This window comes from Dipteris shenzhenensis, chromosome 20 (genome assembly GCF_047967505.1).
Source record: "Dipteris shenzhenensis isolate YYH24624 ecotype China chromosome 20, Dip_SZ_1.0, whole genome shotgun sequence".
Classification (NCBI taxonomy): Eukaryota; Viridiplantae; Streptophyta; class Polypodiopsida; order Gleicheniales; family Dipteridaceae; genus Dipteris; species Dipteris shenzhenensis.
This window is the reverse complement of record NC_141615.1, coordinates 44,077,410-44,093,850: the sequence shown is the minus strand read 5'-3', so window position 1 is coordinate 44,093,850 and position 16,441 is coordinate 44,077,410. Positions and strand designations below refer to the sequence as shown.

At 48.5% G+C, this 16,441-nt stretch overlaps 1 protein-coding gene across 1 annotated transcript in view; it reads left to right on the top strand.

The window, feature by feature from the left end:
• The window catches only part of LOC147889712 (beta-galactosidase 9-like), a 146,267-nt gene that overhangs the window by 39,993 nt on the left and 89,833 nt on the right, over positions 1 to 16,441 (top strand). The window contains exons 10-11 of the mRNA XM_087391154.1: positions 6,678 to 6,799; positions 7,054 to 7,215. Coding sequence (XP_087247280.1) covers positions 6,678 to 6,799; positions 7,054 to 7,215 — 284 coding nt within the window. The remainder of the gene's footprint in view (positions 1 to 6,677; positions 6,800 to 7,053; positions 7,216 to 16,441) is intronic.

Below are 16,441 nucleotides of genomic sequence, written 5' to 3'. Positions count from 1 at the left end.
GATGCCGCCTTTGAGGCAGTCTATCATCTGGCATATCATAAAAAGATAACTTCAACCATAAAGAATCATGATCTGAATGCACAAAGGCATAGCCAATTCTCATTTTGCATGTAAAATCATCATTTTGTTGCGGAGCTACACTATACAAACGATCTAGACGTGCCTGATAAGTGGAAAGGGCATTATGTTGGAAAGTGTATCCTGGTGACAAAGGCTGCAATTCCTTCCAAAGATCTACCAAATCAAGGTGCATCAGTAATTGAGACTATGCATGCCTTTCAAGGGTTAACATATGAGTATGTCCTGATGTATTGTCACCTTGTTGCAGAGCATTATTGAAATCCCCACAGATAAAGGCATGATATCTCCATGGATATTGTTGCATGGCATCCCAAATTGCAGATCTATTCTGAGAAGATTGAGATGCATAGACAGAAGCAAATTCAAACACCTCGCCTTGAATGATGCATTGAAGAATAATCCATCTACCTTGATTGTCATTTAAAGCAATAGCTGGCTGAAGCTCATACTTGATCAGAAAGACTACTCCTGAGAAAGAGTGCTCCCTAGCATAGAAGATATCATAGCCACAGTAATGACCTGTGTTTCTTGCAGAGACATGTTGATTGTGTTCTTGGAGTGCCAAGATATCAGGCTGAAATCTATTGATATACAGCCACACAGATTTCCATTTCCTACTGTCACACATGCCCTGAACATTAAGTGTAAAGCATTTGATATGAGCAGTCATATTTGCAGATATTTATAGGAGAATAACAGCTATGTACAGCTGCAACTTTCAGGATATCAACCTTGCATTTCTACCTCAGGGTCAGGGCCTCTTACCTGAGAAGAAACATTTGCCTGAGGAGTAGACAGCAAAGCAGCAACCTTTTCTTCAGGGAAGAGGGTTCTGCTAGCTGTTACTGCAGCCCAATTCCTGAATTGACCTCTGGAGAGTTTCCACTAGAAGATGCACCATTCCAAGTGCGAGGGGGTGGAGGTCGTGGAACAGAAATAACTTTTCTTGGACTTTGCCATCCATCAATTGGAGGTTTCGGTCCTTTTGCTGAGGGTTGAATAGCAGGAAGCGAAGGGGAAGAAGCAGTCCCATTTGAAACCACTGGAGCTTTGCCTTTATCCTGATTCACAAAAAGCTGTCTATTACCTTTTTTTAAATTCCCAATAGAGGCAGGAGCATCCTTAGTGGGCATCTGAACAGGTAAAGTGGTAGGAGGCATTTTATGCTGACTCATTGGACACTGCGAAGCCATGTGCCCAAATTTTTTACAGTCAAAGCAAGGCCTTGCAAATAAGCCCCATTTCAATTTATAAAAAGCACTTCCCATGTCAACATTGTTCACTGTGACTGAATAAGACTCTGGTGTGGGAGTATCAGTATCCTAGAGAATGCAAAATCGATTTGAATTGCCATTAGGCCGTGGTGGGCAAACCACTTTGCCTAAAGTCGCTGCAATTTTAGGCAAGAGTGAAGCCATGCATTGCGGGAAATCTACAACTTCAACCCAGACCGGACATCGGTGTCGGATCAAAGCGTGAAAATCTCTTGTGGGAGACCATGGCAAAACGTGCACCATTTGCTGCCCAAAAAAGAGGGGCAAATGTTCCAAAAGCATTTCCCTGTGAATCTCACGCGCGCGTGCACACACACACACACACGCTTCTTCTACACACACACACACACACCAACATGTGACTCCCCTAGATGCACACATGCACCTTAGAGCAAGCCCTTGATCACATTTATCCCAACAAGGCGATTGAGCTGGTCTGGGAGTATGTTTATCTCGGGGTTGCCTTCATAGGGCCATGGTTCTCATTGAGAGGGGCATCGAAGGCCAAGCTGACACAAACTTATACAACTTTGGGGGCACTGGAGAGACAATGTGCACATATTCAGTTTCAGGAGCCACACAACAAATTATGGCTCTTTGATGTGATGGTGACACCCACACTCTTATATGGAGCAGTTTGAAGATTGAGTCTTTACCATACCAGAGAATAAGATCTCGAGGGAAAGGCAAAGGATTGGTCCCACATGAGATTGTCAGAACTGAGTTGGGAGCAGCACTAGTGGTAGTAGAAGCTTTTTCAGGCATTGACATTCTTGTGGAGGATTTGGGAGCTCCCCTAGTAGTAGTATCCCCGGTTGGCAGTTACATCCTCTAGAGAGTTGGCATCCAAAGGGGATGATGAGTGTTGGTTTTCCTAGAAGAGCATATGGTTGAGCATGCATAGCATGCAAATTGATAGACACCCCCCCCCCCCCCTTTCGATTACAGCTTGGATTGCCCCACCCTAGATCTCAGCCGTTCAGAGCTGAACCGGGTGATGAGGATGGACATATTGAGATTGGATACCGAGAAGACATGGGTCAGTCCTACGTTCCCTTTGGGAACGAAGATGTTGTTGTATCAGAGTCCTTTCTTACACCTCTTAGCGGATGGTTTCATCATATGGCCCAGCTACATGGATACCCCCCTTCCACATGGCATACAAGTGGCCATCGGACAACTTTCGGATCTCATCGCTCCAGCTACATGGATATAGAGCAATGGACATGTCCGCTTTGTGGGAGAAAGAAAAGAAAGAAATAAATTTTATTAGAGTCTTCGGAAGACCGATGGGTCTATGAGACTGAAAGAAAACCTAATACAAATCACAGTAAGGGTGGAGCTACTGAAACGAGCATCATCACCCATGCTGAATCCTAAGTCTGATCAAACATAATCAAATACATCTGGATGTAACAATGAAAAGAAAAGGATTGGAGCGGAGCGGAGCAGAATCCTCCGTATGTCATGTCGCCCTGGCTGGTGCATAGCCAGTGATGATACGCTGGCGCTCGTCAAGGGGTGCTGTGTGTCTCGGTTTGCTGGACGAGGCTTGATGCAAGACCAGAGCCACCGTGACTCCCGTGGAATGTATCCCAGAGTGATCTGTGTGTCCCCTCGATGTCTCATGTGTCATGCTGCGATCGTTGGGTCAGGGTCTCTGTCACGTCTGCGGCTAGAGACTGGACGATCGATGTCACTCGATGGAAAGAACTCTGTGATCCTTCTCTGAGAGGTGTCTGATGATGTGGCCAAGCCTCGTCGCCTGAGTAAGTACTCTCTATGTCAGACCCCCTCGTGAATGAAGGCCGCGAGGCATCTTTGATTTGGGTAGGCGAGGAATCTGGAAAGGAGCCTGAAGCTGTCTGTGAAGAGGTAGTGGTAGCGACCTCGAATCTCGTAGTACACTGGCCGCCTAAAAATAAAATGCTCCTCCGACTCAACCTCCTGACAGTTGCACAATATGCATAAGCGATGCTCCCTAGGAATCCCCTCTGCTCTGCCGCTCTCTATGTGGAGGCAGTGTGATGATACCTGAAACTGTCCGATGAAGATCTGTAGTGAGTGAGGCATATGAAGCTCAGTGTACCCCGGTGGTGTGATGAATCCCTCCTCCGAAATACAAAGACAGTAATCTTTGTAGAAAGTCAGCTTCACTGGAAGCTCCCTTGGCTCCAACCAGGTCCTAAAGGTGTGTAGTTGTAGGAGATCCTCTCGAATGACCTGGTTGGTGTGTGGCCCGATCGGGATGGTGGATGGGAGTACCGGAGGGGCATCTAAACTGTATTGAAAAGGAGGTATCCTATCGATGTGAAACCCTTGTCTCACAAACCATCTGAGTCCGTGCATACCAACATCGCTCGTCTCCCTGTGCTGCCAACCTCATAGAGCCAACCATGGCAACCTTTGTCTCCCTTATGTGCAGTCCCCATATGATCTAACCCAGTGTAGATATGTGATGGTCTGAAAGGTTGCATCTAGAAGCACCAAACTCGGCTTGAATGATGTAATGTGGTACAGATGGTTTCCCCCGGATCATCCGTGAGAGCATGAGGATCTGCAGGTGCTCCACCCGTGTCCACTCTATCTCTGACATGTCAAGCCCCCAACAAGGGCTGCCATACATACAGGCTGGTTGGACCAAGGAGTCGAAGAGAAGAGCCTTGGTTCGAGGGTCCTGGAAGTGGGAGTGGAAGCATTGTCTCTCTAGCCGAGCCAGTGAGGCGTATCCCTTTCTCAGTCTGGCCTGCATTGCTGGTCTTATCATGAAGATCGGGCCAGAGAAGATGACCCCCAAGTAAGTGTATGAGGATATGATCTCAACTGGTGACCCACCGAAAGTAAAAGTAAACTGCTTCCATTGCATGTTTGCTCGAGAGGTGTTAAAGATCATGACCTTGGTCTTGCCAAGGTTGACCTCCAAATCATGGGATAAACAAAAAGCTTGCAGTGCATCCAGGTGTCGTTGGAGCCCCTCGGGTGTGGATGACAAGAGTGCCATGTCATTTGCATAAAGAAGAATCCTGATGATGATCCCGGCAAGTGAGCAACCGGTCCCTCAGAACGCCCCCATGAAAGTCTCAAGCTCATCGATGTAGAGGCCAAACAGGGTCGGTGATAAGGGACAACCCTGTTTGACCCCTATGGTACTCAAGATCTCATCTGTCCAACCTGCACCTGTCCGAACTTGGCTTGAGACTCTCTCATACAGTGCCATGACTGCCTAGATGATCTCCTGATCAAATCCTAGTGTCTGTAGGCGTGTGATGAGACGAGCTTGAGGTACTATGTCAAAGGCTTTGCAGAAATCCACAAAGCAGCAATATACCCTCTCCTTCCGTGATCTGGCCTCCTCAATGTCACTTCTGAGGGTGAGTATGTGATCCATAGTCCCATGGTCTCGCCTGAAACCGGCCTGACCCTCTGCTCTGAGCCCTCTCATCTCTGTGAACAGGCTGACCGACGCATCCAATACAGCTGCATAGATCTTGGACATCACATGTCCAATCATGATAGTCCTGTAGCTACTTGGGTCCCCTGCCTTGTGGATGGGGGTGATGGTGTTGAGTGTCCAAGTGCAGGGGAAGCCAAGGCAAACATATCCGGGGGACAGAGAGCTTGAGATAGAGGAGCATGACATATGCAGATGCACCGCTTAGTACGATATCCGGGGGAGGTATCATTACTTGTTCAGGGAGGGTTTTGGGCCTTTGGGTACGGTTATGGAGTTTGAGGATCAGAGATGTCTGAGTCTCTATTCCTATTAGAGATTTAACGTTGCTGATCGGCCATCTTGAGGGAGAGTAACTCTGTCAGACCCGCTCCACCTAGCTGGAGATTTGTCATTGTTTTCTTTAGAGTAGTTCCTCCGCCAGCTATGATGCCACCTACACCAGCAGCAGCAGCCTCTGCACCGACACCCCTAAGTCGCCAACAACCACCATCCTCTTCAGACGGGATCACTTTGGATAGAGCACCTGCACTTAGTCGAGCACGACGTCCCCAACTACCTGGGCCACGCCTTAGGTGTCCTTTCCATGGACATTATTGTGCGACATTGAAGGCGTCTGCCAAGACGTGTTGATCTCTCTGGCCTACATAGCATCATGATGGATATACTGGGATGAGCTGGAGAGAGAAGTATCTTAGATAGTTTGTATCTATAGAGTTTTTCTCTTCATTTAGTTAGAATAGAGTTGATTTCAGTATTGTCTTTTTCTCTTTCATTGGTGAGACTTCATTAGTTATAGATGTAGTGGTTTTGGTCTCATAGGCCACTTTGGCCTCTTGTAGACGTTTAATATCTCTTTCTTTCTTTCTCTCTCTTTGATTTCTTCTTCTTCTCTATAGCTCTATACCTCAAAAAGTTTGATTTTTGAAACACCAAAACTTTTGGGTTCGTTTGCAACTCAAGTATTGTTCACCTTTGTGGGGTGTGGAAGTTTCAGAAAAGCCCTAAGAAAGCTAAATTCATTGCAGCTTCTTGTAAGACTCTTCTTAGAGATGTCACAAAGAAGTTATGATATTTGCTTTGAGGCCATGTAACCATGAGTCCATGAGCCTTGGTGAAACCCATTGAGGAGGCTGATGTTCTAATAGATTTTGAATGATTTATCTGAGTTATACCAGTGATAAAGTGTTGAAACTCATGTTGAATTGTAGAACATAATTGTACTCCAATCATGCAATGGTATTTCTTTTGTTTCAACAGATAACACATCTCTGTCTCTCCCCCCTCCCTTCTTCTTCTTCTTTTCTTCTTTGTTATCTTCCTTTTTGTTTTTCATAGTTTTTACTGTTTGGATTGCAATTTAATAGCTTAGTAAGCATTGGGTTTACCCAAGAGATTCAAGAAATTTTCAAAACGTAGATGGCAGGTTATGCTTGGGTATTGATGAGAACATAAGCATATCTTTGCATATTAAGTTATCTTTATTTTTCTCTTTAACTCTTAGTTTTGTTTAAAGTTTCTTCTGAACCTGCTTTTTCCCTTTTCTATTCTGTCTTTGTTTGTTCCTTCTCTTTTTACAAAGAATTGATTTGTAAGAATTGTATTAGAATACAACCAGTTGATTACTTCCAATGATTCACATACATTCTTTCATGTTGCCTTGAAGTCTTTAATTCCTTTTGCAGTTTATAAATCGCTTGTTTGTTTTACTTATCCAGGAATATGTGACTTAATTTGTTTCATGCACGATTACTTGCCGTTGGGAGTTTTTAAAAGCTCTTCTGTTGTCTGTTTGAAAATGAATGACTGGTCAGTCTGCCAAGGGCACAATATTGGAGCTGATTATCTGTTTTGTAACGTTGCTTTTGAAGGACTACTGCGGCAACCCAAATGGGGCCATTTGAAGGACCTTCACCATGCTCTTAAACTTTCTGAACCAGCCCTTGTTACAGGGGATGCATCAAGCTACATATCACTTGGACCAAACCAAGAGGTCATTTCAGTTTATCCTTCCAGATTCCAATCTTACACATAAAAGGAGAAATTAAGCAATGGAAGGAAGGGAACAAATGTCGTGGATGGGATTTCATAAATAAGATGAGATCATGATATCTCTATCGTCCCTTTTTATAAGCGTGTAGTCATGTGCAGAGGAGTTGAAAATATTTCAAGAAGTCTAAGGAAAAAATTAAATTGCTTTAACATTGTCAAGCTACCCAATCTGATAATGAAGTTTACATTTTACAGGTGTATATTTTCTCCAACGAATCTGAACACTGTGCAGCATTTATTTCGAACAGTGACCTTGCTGATGCAACTGTACAGTTCAATGGTCTGTTTTATGATCTTCCTGCTTGGAGTGTTAGTATTCTTCCAGACTGCGAAAATGTTGCATTCAACTCCGCACAGGTAAAATTATCTGCTTTCTGCTGCTGATTTCCAGGAGTAAGATTTCTCTTTTTGTCTCGTCTGTTGGTTTGTGCCTTTTGTAGTTCATTAGACAACAATTAAAGAAGCAAAAAGACAATTTCAATCATGCCTAGTGTGAAGTCCACTGCCAATGCTCCACTTGCATCTCTATGATGACTGGCTGCCACCTTTCATTATTCTGAGTCATCTTACTTCCCTTTCTCTTTTCACCTTTCATGCCTTGTATTTACTGCAAATATTCTTTCTAACTTGCCTCGCACTCGCAGCCCCCGCTCACCACTCGCTCACCCCTTGCACCCCTCCTCTCACCCCTCCGCTGCCCCCCCGCTCACCCCTTGGAACCCCCCCCTTCACCCCTCCGCTCAGCCCCCGCAGCCCCCCCGCTCACCCCCCTCCCTCAACCCTCCCGCTCACCCCCTCGGTCAACCCCGCCGCCCACCCCCTCGCGCCCCTCCTCTCACCCCCCCGCCCCCCCTCGCACTTGCAGCCCCGACCCCCCCCGGCGCCCCCGCCCTTAAAAAAAAAGAAAAAAAAAAAAAAAACGCAGCCCCAACCCCCCCTTTAAAAAAATAATAATAATAAATTAAAAAAAAACCCCAACTTTTCTTTTTTAATTTTAAATCTCTCTTCTCTTTGTCTGTCTGTCTCTCTGTCGCGCCCCCTGAAAACTGAAACCCTGGGCTTCTTATATAGGCCTGAGCCTAGTACGCCTAAAATAGCAAGAAATCCTAATTTCTGTCTCTGTCTCTGTCTCTCTGTCTCTCTCTCTCTCATCGCACATTGGCAGCGCTCGCCATCTCCCGCTTTTCAATGTTGCCAGTTTTCTGTAATTAAACATGGCCGACACCATCGAGCATGTTACAGAAGCAGCAACAGCAGCAACATCAATGGCCGCCACGACCGATATGCTGCACTATAGTAGAAGAGGACTTGCATCTTCTTCAAAGGACAGCGCAGTGCCTGCACTTGCCGCACTCCCAGTCGCAGGTACACCGGTTTCAGCTCCACTATCTCATCTTCCGCCCAGCGCAGTGCCCGCACTTGCCGCACTCCCAGTCGCAGGTACACCGGTTTCAGCTCCATTATCTCATCTTCCGCCCATAGCTACTTTGTACCCGCAGTTTTTTTCACCCCTCCCCTCTCAGGTTCCTTCTTCTCCTACCCCTTCTCCACCCTTTTTGCTCCCCCTCTCACAGCCCTCTGTCACCTCTTCCCCCCCTTTGTTGCCTATTTTACCTACTTTGCCAGAGGCTCCCTCCTCCTCATCCTCTCTACAGACTTTACCCATCCCCTCCTCTCCATCCCCGGTACCCGCTTTCTCTCCCCCCTTCCAGCCTTCTTCTTCATCCCCGCTACCCACCATACCGGTTTCCCCCCTTTCTCCCTTTCTTTCTCCTTCCATGCCTTGTGCTGTTTGTCCTTGCCGCCACATCCTACCAGAGCTTCAGCACTTTGAGACCCACCTCCGAGCTGCCCTTCAGATGCTTCACAGGAAGGACGAGACCATTGCTCTACTTACAGCTCAGGTTGCATCTCTTGCTGATCGAGTGACACAGCAGGATCGGGAGATCTTGTCTATTAGGACAGATCTTCAGGTCTTACAGGCGACTCATAGGACTCTTGCTGGAGAGATTCATGGACACACAGAGCGAATGCAGCAGATCGAGACTCGCGTTCAGCACATAGACACATCTCCCACTACAGCAGTAGCAGCGGTTGAGGAGCGTTTGACCTCCCTTCAGACAGAGGTCCAGAGAGCCACAGAGTGGGTGGATGTCGTCCGCCGTCAGCCATCACAGCCTCAGAGATCGACTGTATCAGCTACATTGGCCGAGTCACAGCAAAGGGCCACAAAGGCCCTCAACATTCGCATTCGTGGTATCTTGCCCTCGGCGACAGAGTCCACGATGACACAGGCTGTGACCTTTGTCTCTCAGACACTGGGAGTACAGGATCATGGCATAGTAGGATCATATAGAGTCGGGAGGGATCGAACTAGAGAGCAGCCCCTCATTATCAGATTCAGAGATGCCCAGGCACGTCTAGCTACCCTCAGGAGGAGAGGGACACTCAGAGACCACCCACAGATTTCCATGGACGAGGATCTGACTCAGATACAGGTTGAGGAGCGCAAGGCGCTCATGCCTCAGAGAGATGCAGCCCGAGCTCAGGGCAAGTGGGCAGTGATCAGGGATGGCAGACTCATCACAGGCACTTTGAGGCGTGCTCCCACAGTGCTTAGAGATGATAGACCAGCAGATATAGCCCCATCTCCACCTCCTGCTACGACCGCTTGATGGGACAGGGCCCATGGGACACACCACCCGTCAGATAGTCTACGCATCGCTGTATGGAACTGCAATGGTTCTTTTACAGCACAGCCAGGCAATCTACGGGGGGCATTCTTTGGGAGAGATATCATCTTTTTCACGGAGACACACGAGAGTCCAGAGAGACCTTTGCCACGAGTGACAGGGTATACATGGAGATCTGCCTTCAGGCAGCACACTCGAACATTTGGAGTGAGAGGATCTGGAGGAGTGGCCATTTTGTACAGAGAGCATCTCGATCGGATCATCACAGTGGAGAGAGCGGATTCACATGCCCGATTCTTGTGGGTACGCATCTGCTGTAGAGCCCCTCAGCGAGATCTTTTTATTGCAGTTTGCTACTTCCCCCCGGCGCAGTCGATCTATTCTTCCACTGGACCAGGCCAGTCCATATTTGAGGATCTCTCAGCGGACATTGCAGATTTTTCACATCGCGGAGAAGTCATCCTTTTAGGAGACTTCAACGCGAGGACCTCAGACAGACAGGCCCTCACTTATGACTTCATGGAGGATCAGTCATACTCCCAGCATTTCACGATGATAGCCTCTGTCGGACTTCATCAGACTGCACAGTACAGCCCACAGATCAGGGACGTCAGTTACTGGAGCTCCTCACCTCGCACAGTATGGTCATTTATAACGGCTTGTCCAGGTGGCCACAGTCTTCCATGCCTACATTCTCTTCTGCTTCTGGGCGTGGTACTAGCGTGATCGACTACATCATAGGTCCCCCGACTCTAGTCCCTTCCATCCATAGCCTTACTGTTAGCCCCTTCATGCCCTCTGCCGACCATGCACTCATCCACTTTACTTTGACTAATGTCTCCCATGACCCACCCCCCCTCGTTATCATGACCGCCAACCCCTATTACCAGGTTCATTTCGACCACTAGTTCGATGATGTATATAGCCAGAACCTCAGCCGCCTACTCCGTCCTCATCTATTAGATGCTCTACCATCCACGCAGGACCGGTGGGAACTTGTACATACTTCACTCGTTTCTGCCGCTCACATGTCGTTCCCTGCCACATGTCATTCGTCTAGTCCCCCACCGGTTGGTCTTGTTCCTTGCAACGGTTAGTATGACGAGGAGTGTAAGGAACTCCGCAGGAAACTTCACCTTGAGACCAAGGAGAAGTCTCCCCTCCTTGTCGAAACCAAGAGAGACTACAAGTGGTTGGTTAGGCGCAAGAAACGCCAATTTCTAGCCCGGAATGAGGAGGAGCTGAGAAGCTTGCTTTTCAGCTGTGACTCCAAGGAATTCTGGAGAAAATTCCTCCGCTCGAAGTCTCAGAGCCCCCTCACAGATCCACGTGTCTGGTCTGCATACACTTCAGCTCTATACAATGTTCCAGATCAGCCAGCCATCGATTTATCCCATTCCCCTAGGCCAGCTTCATCTAGTCTCTTCACACCAGAGAGTGTCCGTGCAGCAGTCCACCGATTGAAGAACGGGAGAGCTAAGGATCATGATGGATTGCAAGCGGAGTATGTAATCCATGGGATTGATGCCTTAGATTTTGTTCTTTCCCGTCTCTTCAATGAGTCTGTTTGTACAGGCCTACCACAGTCCTGGTTAGGCAATACCATAGTACCTATCCACAAGTCGGGGGACCCTATGGAGCCGTCGAATCACAGGACCATCATGATTGGCCACGTTATGGCCAAGATCTATGCATCAGTTTTGGAAAGCTGTATAAATGACCATGCCGAGATGACAGGACTCAGAGCCAGAGGGCAGGCTGGATTTCGCAGGGATCATTCGACACTTGACCACATCTTCACACTCAGGGCACTGGTAGAGGAGGCGAAGTCACGAAGGCAACGGCTTTATTGTTGCTTCGTGGACTTCAGGAAGGCATTTGACACAGTTCCGCGATTCAGATTGTTTCAGAGGATTCGCCAGATGGGCTTCAGTGGAGAGATACAGTGGGCTATCATGGCTTTGTATGAGAGGGTCACTGATCGGGTTCGGACACGTGAGGGGCTCTCAGAGGAGGTTTGCAGCACGATTGGGGTGAAGCAGGGTTGCCCGCTCTCTCCTACTCTCTTTGGATTATATATTGATGAGCTAGAGATGTTTATACAGATGACAGGCGGTGTGGGGTCTACTCTCTCAGGATCCTCCATTCCTATCCTCCTGTATGCGGACGATGTGGTTCTCATTTCCTCTATTGCTCAGGGCCTCCAGGCACATATTGAGGCACTCCACAGGTTTTGCCAGGACAGGGGGTTGACCGTAAACCTTGGCAAGACCAAGGTTATGGTTTTCAACACCTCTGATCGTATTTACAGCACGGATGAGTTTTGCTTCACATATGACGGACAGCCCATTGAGCTTGTTAGAGAGTACACTTATTTGGGGGCAGTTTTCAGGGGACCGGTTTTCACCATGACATATGTAGCACGAGATAGGATTAGTAAAGGGTATGCTTCGTTGGCTCATCTTGAGCGTCAGTGTTTTCAGTCCCACTTTCAGCATCCCGATACGAAATCCTTGCTTTTTGATACATTGGTGAGACCAGCTGCGATGTATGCAGCTCCTTTCTGGGCAGGAGACCTCGGCGCTGCAGATTGGAGACGAGGAGAGAGGTTACAGATCATCATGTTCTCTCGGCTCATTAGGGCCAAGGCTACAGTTCCGCACGAGATCATGCTAGCAGAGTTTGGAGCTACTCCCCTTGCATTGGATGCAGCGTTTCAGTCGGTCATGTATTTGCATAGGGTTAGGGAGTTTGGAGACTCAGTAGCAGGCAGAGCTCGGATGCCATGGTTAGCACTTGCATCTTCTATGGAGTTGGCACGATCTGGGGCCCGATACTGCTGGTACTTCAGACTCACTAGGTGGCTCACATCTCTTGGACTAGACATGGATAGACTGCCTCCCTTCCGATACAGCATAGATGCCCCTCATCTCGAGTTGACTTGCCACGAGCTTAGCCAGGTCACGAGAGCAGACTTGCTGCAGCTTCATACGTATCGCACTTGGATTTATCCCACGCAGCTTCCGACGAAGATGGCCACATATCGTGACCACTTCCTTCGGATCTCAGAGGATGGATTTGTCATTCCACCAGGCTATACAGGTATCCACATGTCCCACTCACTGAGGATTGCCCTTGGCCAGCTTAGAGTCTCTTCGCATCAGCTCGAGATAGAGGCTGGTAGGATGCGACGCATGGAGGATGGATGGCGACCAGGCCGAGAGACCAGGATCTGCCCTTGTTGCACCATGGGAGAGGTGGAGTCAGAGGAGCACTTCATTTGCAAATGCCCGCTATATTATGAGCTCAGAGGTAGATTCCATTGTCTCTTCACGGATGGCTTTGGACCTCTCTCACGAGTGATGGACTACGAGGATCAGCATTGCCTAGCTCTTTATGTTAGGGAGGCCACTATGCTTCGACGAGACTACCTCAGAGACCATCAGCACAGACCGGAGCGTGATAGAGCCCAGCCTGATAGAGCTCAGGCACACGCTATACCAGAGGACAGAGACCAGGAGGAGCACGAGGAGGTCAGAGCTCACACAGGACACATGCCTCCACCCTGTGGATGTACATATGAGATGGTTTGTAGACGCCGCAGGATCTTGTTACATAGGGGACGTACTCGTCGCTTCATCTCCAGACGATCCAGGATGATGGCAGCTTTTCGGAGGAGACTTACTCATGGAGATCTCGCCCCACCAGCCGCTCACCTCACCTTTGCTCAGATTTGTACTCTCATAGCAGGAGGTAGAGTCGATGGACAGGATTTCCAGTATTATTTTGGTTCTCAGACTCCGTGACACCTGGACTTGTATCTTTGCATTGGCATATTGTACTCATCCCCCCATTTTGCACCCAGGGGTGGTTTCCTTGCATCTAGTTTACTTTGTATTTAGGCTCAGATTTGACATTATGTACTTTCACTTGCATTGTATTGCGTAGCACTTAGATGATATTCGACGATGCCTCTTCTTTGTGGCACGTTGATTTTCTGCTATCTTGTATGCAGAGTTCTTGATGTCCCATGGGCCCATTTTGGCCTTTAGTGGACAATAATACACTTTCTTTCTTTCTTTCTTTCTCTCTCTCTCTCTCTCTCTCTCTCTCTCTCTCTCTCTCTCTCTCTCTCCGTCGTTCACACAAAGCTCTCCGTCAGCCCGTTAGCTCCCTTCGCCCGTTAGCTCTCTCTCATGGCTGCTCTCTGATCGTCGCTCCTCGCTGCTCTCCAACTGCTTAGCTTCACCAACCCCTCTGTTAGTCCTCCGTTCAGCCTCGCCAACCCCTTCTGCTCCAACGCCCTAGAGCCAATGCCTTGTCTTGCATCTCTGTATGGTGGAGCAGCAAGACAACAACAACAAAAAAAAGCAAACAACACAACTGAAACTGGAGGATGTGAACACACGTTACAACCGAAGTGGACTTGGGATAGCAAAGCAAAGGCAGGACCAGCCTCTGCCTCTTCAGCCTCTATCTCTACTTCGACCTCAGCTCCCGCTACAGTTTCAGTTTCAGTTCCAGCCTCAGCTCCCTCTACCTCTATCTCTATCTCTACTTCACTTCAGCCCCCGATTCAGGCTCAGCTCCAGTTCCAATCTCAGCTTCCTCTACATCTATGATCAGTGACATACTCATGCCCATGGCGCCGGTTGTTCCCTTTCCCTCCTCTCCTGTTACAGCCTTCGCATCGCTTATGACTCCTACTTCGGAGGTGTCATACACTGTTCCGCATTATGCTTCACTCTCCCCTCTCCCTCTCAATCAGCTCACGCTCCCACACCCCGTTGGGACTACCTCATCCATTCCACTGTCATCTCCGTTCCTCACCCAGTTCACCCAGTCACCGTCTAGTTTCTGGACTCAGTCCCACACTTTCATGCCTCAGTCATCACAGTTTCAGCTTGGACATGGGTAAGCTGATACGCAGAGGCTAATGAGACCCTGCTCATAGAGATACATAGTTTTCGTGAGGGTGAGATGAAGTTGACTCGCTTCGCACGGGAGCAGGTCCGCTTCAACCAGGAGCAGAGCCGCATCATACAGGAGCAGTCTGGGGCCATTCGGGAGCAGTCTGGTCTCATTCAGGGACTCATACAGGATATCATGCAGCCCCGACAGGAGGTCACAACCATACACACTGTCCCAGGGAGTACCCCGGTGGTCGAGGCACAGATTGCGAGCATGCAATCTGCTATTGAGGAGACATCTAAATGGGTTGACGTGGCCAAATGGGAACCCGCTAGGGTAACCGTTTCGGCTACCCTCATGGAGCAGCAACAGAGAGCCAGTAAGGCTCTCAACATCAGAGTACGCGGGATCCCACGCACTGAGGCTGCATCGATGGGAGATGCGATGCGTTCGTGGCTGCTACCCTAGGTGTGATTGAGCATAGGATAGAGAGGGCATGGCGGATAGGGAGAGATCCCAACCGAGAGCAACCCGTGATCATACGGTTCCATGACACTCAGGCACGACTTTCAGCTCTACAACGTAGGTCAGTCCTTCGATATCAGCGAGTGATCTCTATGGATGAGGACCTCACACCTCTATAGGTTGAGGAGAGGTGCTCCTTACTATAGCAGCAGGATCAGGTCCGAAAGGAGGGGAAGTTGATAGTGGTACGAGAGGGAAGACTTCTTACAGGCCCCTGTAGGGCACCTGTCTCCTCTCCTACATAGGGGAGCGGAGTCTATGAGACTCAAATATCCAAGACCCTGTCCTGCACCATTTGGAACTGTAATGGTACCTTATGGTTAGAACTAGGGAACTTCTCGGAATCCTATACAGGTCACGACATAGTCTTTTATACAGAGACTCATCAGAGTCGAGAGCGCCCTCTTCCAGTAGTCAGCACGGATATACATGGGAGTTTGCCTACAGAGATGAGATGAGGGGTACAGGAGGAGTTCGAGGTTCAGGTGGAGTCACAGTCATTTTCAGATTCACACTTCTGGGCACCGTTTCAGTAGAGGAGAGAGAGACATATTCTAGATTTCTTTGGATCTGGATACGGCACATAGACAGCCGGGATCTGTTTGTCGCAGTTTGCTACTTCCCCCCTGAGACCTCTCACTTTGCCAGAGATATACGAGGTGATGATGAGACATCCCCATTTGCTACTCTTTATCAGTCCATCGTTGACTTCTCTAGCCGCGGAGAAGTCCTCCTAGTGGGGGACTTCAACGCGAGGACAAGGGCCCGTCAGGTACCACTTCTTGACTTCAGAGATGATTCTACTCTACTGCCAGATATTGACCTTGAGGAGATAGGTATGCTATGGGTTTCGGCTGACAGGCGAGGTCCATTCTCATCTTATGGGCAGGCCCTATTAGACCTCGGCAGGATACATGACCTCATTATCTACAATGGTCTTGAAAGGTGGCCCGCCTCAGGTGGTTTCACATGCTTTCCACATGGGGGGGTCTTCAGGGTTGATTATTACATCATGGGATCCCCCGCTTTCACATCTCGCATCCGTGACTTCACTGTAGTACCTGGCCCCTCGGGGGGGTTGATCATACATACCTTCTCTTTAGCATCTCCACCCCTAGTTCTAACCATAAGGTACCATTACAGTCCTTTGTCGCCTACCTTGTTTGGCCTCTACATTGGCGAGCTTGAGACAGTGATGCAGACACAGGGAGGTGTAGGTTGCTCTCTTGCAGGCACGCTGATCCAGATATTGCTCTACGCAGATGACGTGGCTCTCTTGTCTTCCTCCGCAGAGGGGCTCTAGAGACACCTAGACGCACTACAATCCTTTTGTGAGTCTCATGATTTGAAGGTCAACTTGGGTAAAACCAAGGTCATGATCTTCAATACATCTCGAGCCATCATGCATTAGGAGCAGTTCACATTTTAGGGGTCATCTGTTGAGATAGTTTCAT